The following is a 2,927-nucleotide window of genomic DNA, read 5'->3' on the forward strand; positions in this document are numbered from 1 at the left end:
ATGCAGTACTGGTGCGTATTATAAATTAAAAGTCTAATCATTCAACGTAAAAATGATTTAATTATCTGTATACAATTATAAATAATATAAGTATATTTGAATATTTTCGCAAGAACTCAAATAAATAATTACAATATAAATTTTATATTTTGCCACTGTGAACTAAAGAATAGTAAAATTATATAAATTTGAATTTTTAACAAAACATACAACATTTTAATCACTTTACGACTTTCATAAAAATAATAAATTTATATACATGTGTTCGTATTCATTTTAATTCCATGTCCATATCTTTATTGTAACAAATTATAAATGTATTTCAATGAAAACTTTTATTATATTTTTTAAGTATCATAAAATAAAATACATACAGTTTTAATAAAATATTGTATGAAATGTTATATTATTCTTTTTCAGAATGAGTGCTGAACAACGAACAACCTCATTCATTATACTGATTCAACTTTAGTCATTGTTATTAAAGATGGCGGTATCCGTGGCACCAAAAGATGTTAATACATATTTAAGTCAAAATCAAAATGTTGCAGACAAAGAATTGGCTACAGAATGGGCGCAACTCGAAGAATTATACAATAAAAGGTATTTTTTGTAAAATATTCTACATTACATGCATGTTTCAATAGAAAAATGTTTACCTAAATTTCACTGTCCGGTGACTTGCAGGCTTTGGCATCAGTTGACACTTAAATTAGAAACATTTGTTAAAAATCCAGCGCTTCAGAAGGGAGATAAATTAGTACAGTTATACATAAACTTTTTATCTACTTTTGAAAACAAGTAAGTACATTATATACGTATCTTTTTCGAGATATTAATTCATAACCTTACTTATTCCACTTACATAGTAATTCAGATTATCGTTGTATTGTAATACTATTCTCCTATTTTTATTTAGGATAAATCCTTTATCATTGGTAGAAATATTAGCGTATGTAATACAACAGTTTCAAGATAAACAAGAAGCAATTAAATTCTTGGAAAAAACAGAATCTAAAGTTAAAAGCAATAATGAGGCAGTTGCTTTATGTAAAGTTCTCACAGGACAGATTTTGCTTGAAAAGTTGAATAATCAAGAACAAGCAAAACAAATTATAGAAGAAGTAGAGGCTATGCTCGATAATGCCGATGGTGTTACAACAGTTCATGGTAGATTTTATTTATTAGCGAGTCGCCTTTACCGTCTTCAAGGGAAACATGCTGAATATTATCGTACTGCTTTAAGGTACTATTATACTTATAATCTGGAGCAATGGTCATTTTCATTATGACAAAAATAATCCATACATGTTATTTGAACTGATTTTCATATTCCAGATACTTGGGTTGTATTGATTTAAATAATCTAAGTAGACAAGAACAGGAACAGCATGCATTTTTCCTTGGATTGGCTGCGCTTTTAGGTGAAGGAGTCTATAATCTTGGAGAATTGTTAGCTCATCCAGTTTTACAATCCTTGAAAGGTACTCCAAACTCTTGGTTAGTTGATTTATTACAAGCTTTCAACGCCGGTGACATTGTTGCACTTGAAAAATTAAAGCCACAATGGAGCAAAGTTGCTGATTTAGCTGCACAGGAGTTGAAGTTGAGACAAAAAATATCTCTTCTATGCCTCATGGAAATGACTTTCAAAAGGCAAGCTAATAATAGGTTTGTATATTGCTTATTGTAAAAGTACTAAGGAACCAGATAATAAAACAATCTGTATTAAATAAATTTTTTTTATTATAGGCAATTAACATTTGCGGAAATTTCCCAAGAAACTCGTTTGCCTCTTGGTGAAGTAGAATTATTAGTAATGAAAGCTTTAGCTCAAGGATTAGTTCGTGGTGCTATTGATCAAGTGGCAGGAACAGTAAACATGACATGGGTACAGCCTCGCGTATTAGATCGTACACAAATAGCTGGAATGGTTCAACGACTTGATGGCTGGTGTAAAGATGTTAGTTCAATGGAACGTTTGTTGGAGTCTCGAGCGTCAGAGATACTTACACTTTAATATTAGATTTAACATTTTTGTCATTGATTTGTTTGTAAGTTTTATTTTCATATCTTTGTTAACTCACTGACTTACCATCATTTTAAAAGTAAAAAATGTAATTTACTACAGTTGATATAAATACATAATAATTATGTATAAGATTAATTTCATTGTGATAAGTCAGTGAGTTAATGTGAAAGGAGATATAAGATACAGTTTCTCAAATATAAAATTATGATGCTGTTTATAAACGAATTAAAAAGATATATAAATTTATTTTTAACTTAACATCCTACACAGAACAATTTAACGCAATTTTTAATGTTTCTATAGAGTAATTATTTGAACTTTTTGTGCTCAGAGACTTTGTACTATGATCGAAATATTAATAATAACAACATATATTAACATTTATAGCGTTTCTCTTGCTTGTTCACATATTCTTTAGATATTAATAATTTTCTGCAGTAGTATACTGCTCCTACATATCCATCAACACAATCATGAAATATACATATTATGTATTTATATGAAAGCATAAGAAAAGAATAGATATGTAGAAACAGATGTTTAGCATTAAGATATTTCTAGAATAAACTTTCTATAATTTTAATTGTAACCCTATTGTAAGTATTTATATTACTTTTACACATATTACTTTTACATTGTAGTTTTTGTTCCTTTCTAAAAATATAAATTCAAAAGATCCCGCGAAAAAAATATAATTCACAAAATATACATTATATGTACATATGTATACCTATAACCTGTGTATAACTGTGTATCGTATCATTCTGTGAATATTTGTTGATTATACTCCGTGTTTCTAGGTTATCCAACTAAAATAAAAGAATTTTATATTAAAATATATTAATTCCTAAAATCCTGTAGATGAGGATGAAATAAATTCACAATATAAAGATAT

General features: G+C 27.9%; 1 protein-coding gene across 2 annotated transcripts; it reads left to right on the forward strand.

Moving 5' to 3' along the window:
• The first annotated feature begins 447 nt into the window (after positions 1–447).
• On the forward strand, positions 448–2,621 carry LOC132914232 (26S proteasome non-ATPase regulatory subunit 13). 2 transcript variants are annotated; one of them, XM_060973154.1, is made up of 5 exons: positions 448–603; positions 688–801; positions 920–1,246; positions 1,339–1,671; positions 1,753–2,621. In XM_060973154.1, exons 1-5 carry the CDS (start codon positions 488–490, stop codon positions 2,018–2,020), a joined length of 1,158 nt encoding a protein of 385 aa, XP_060829137.1. In that variant the 5' UTR covers positions 448–487; the 3' UTR covers positions 2,021–2,621. The 2 variants fall into 2 exon arrangements, with proteins under 2 accessions (XP_060829137.1, XP_060829145.1); XM_060973162.1 differs by having other exon boundaries at positions 1,339–1,656.
• Positions 2,622–2,927: the final 306 nt, after the last annotated feature.

Source organism: Bombus pascuorum, chromosome 1 (assembly GCF_905332965.1).
Source record: "Bombus pascuorum chromosome 1, iyBomPasc1.1, whole genome shotgun sequence".
Lineage (NCBI taxonomy): Eukaryota > Metazoa > Arthropoda > Insecta > Hymenoptera > Apidae > Bombus > Bombus pascuorum.

Coding starts and splice junctions, on each gene's coding strand:
- LOC132914232 (XM_060973154.1), top strand. CDS start 488: ATGGCGGTATCCGTGGCACCAAAAGATGTTAATACATATTTAAGTCAA. Junction 604..687: donor GAAGAATTATACAATAAAAG/GTATTTTTTGTA, acceptor GGTGACTTGCAG/GCTTTGGCATCAGTTGACAC. Junction 1,247..1,338: donor TATTATCGTACTGCTTTAAG/GTACTATTATAC, acceptor TTCATATTCCAG/ATACTTGGGTTGTATTGATT.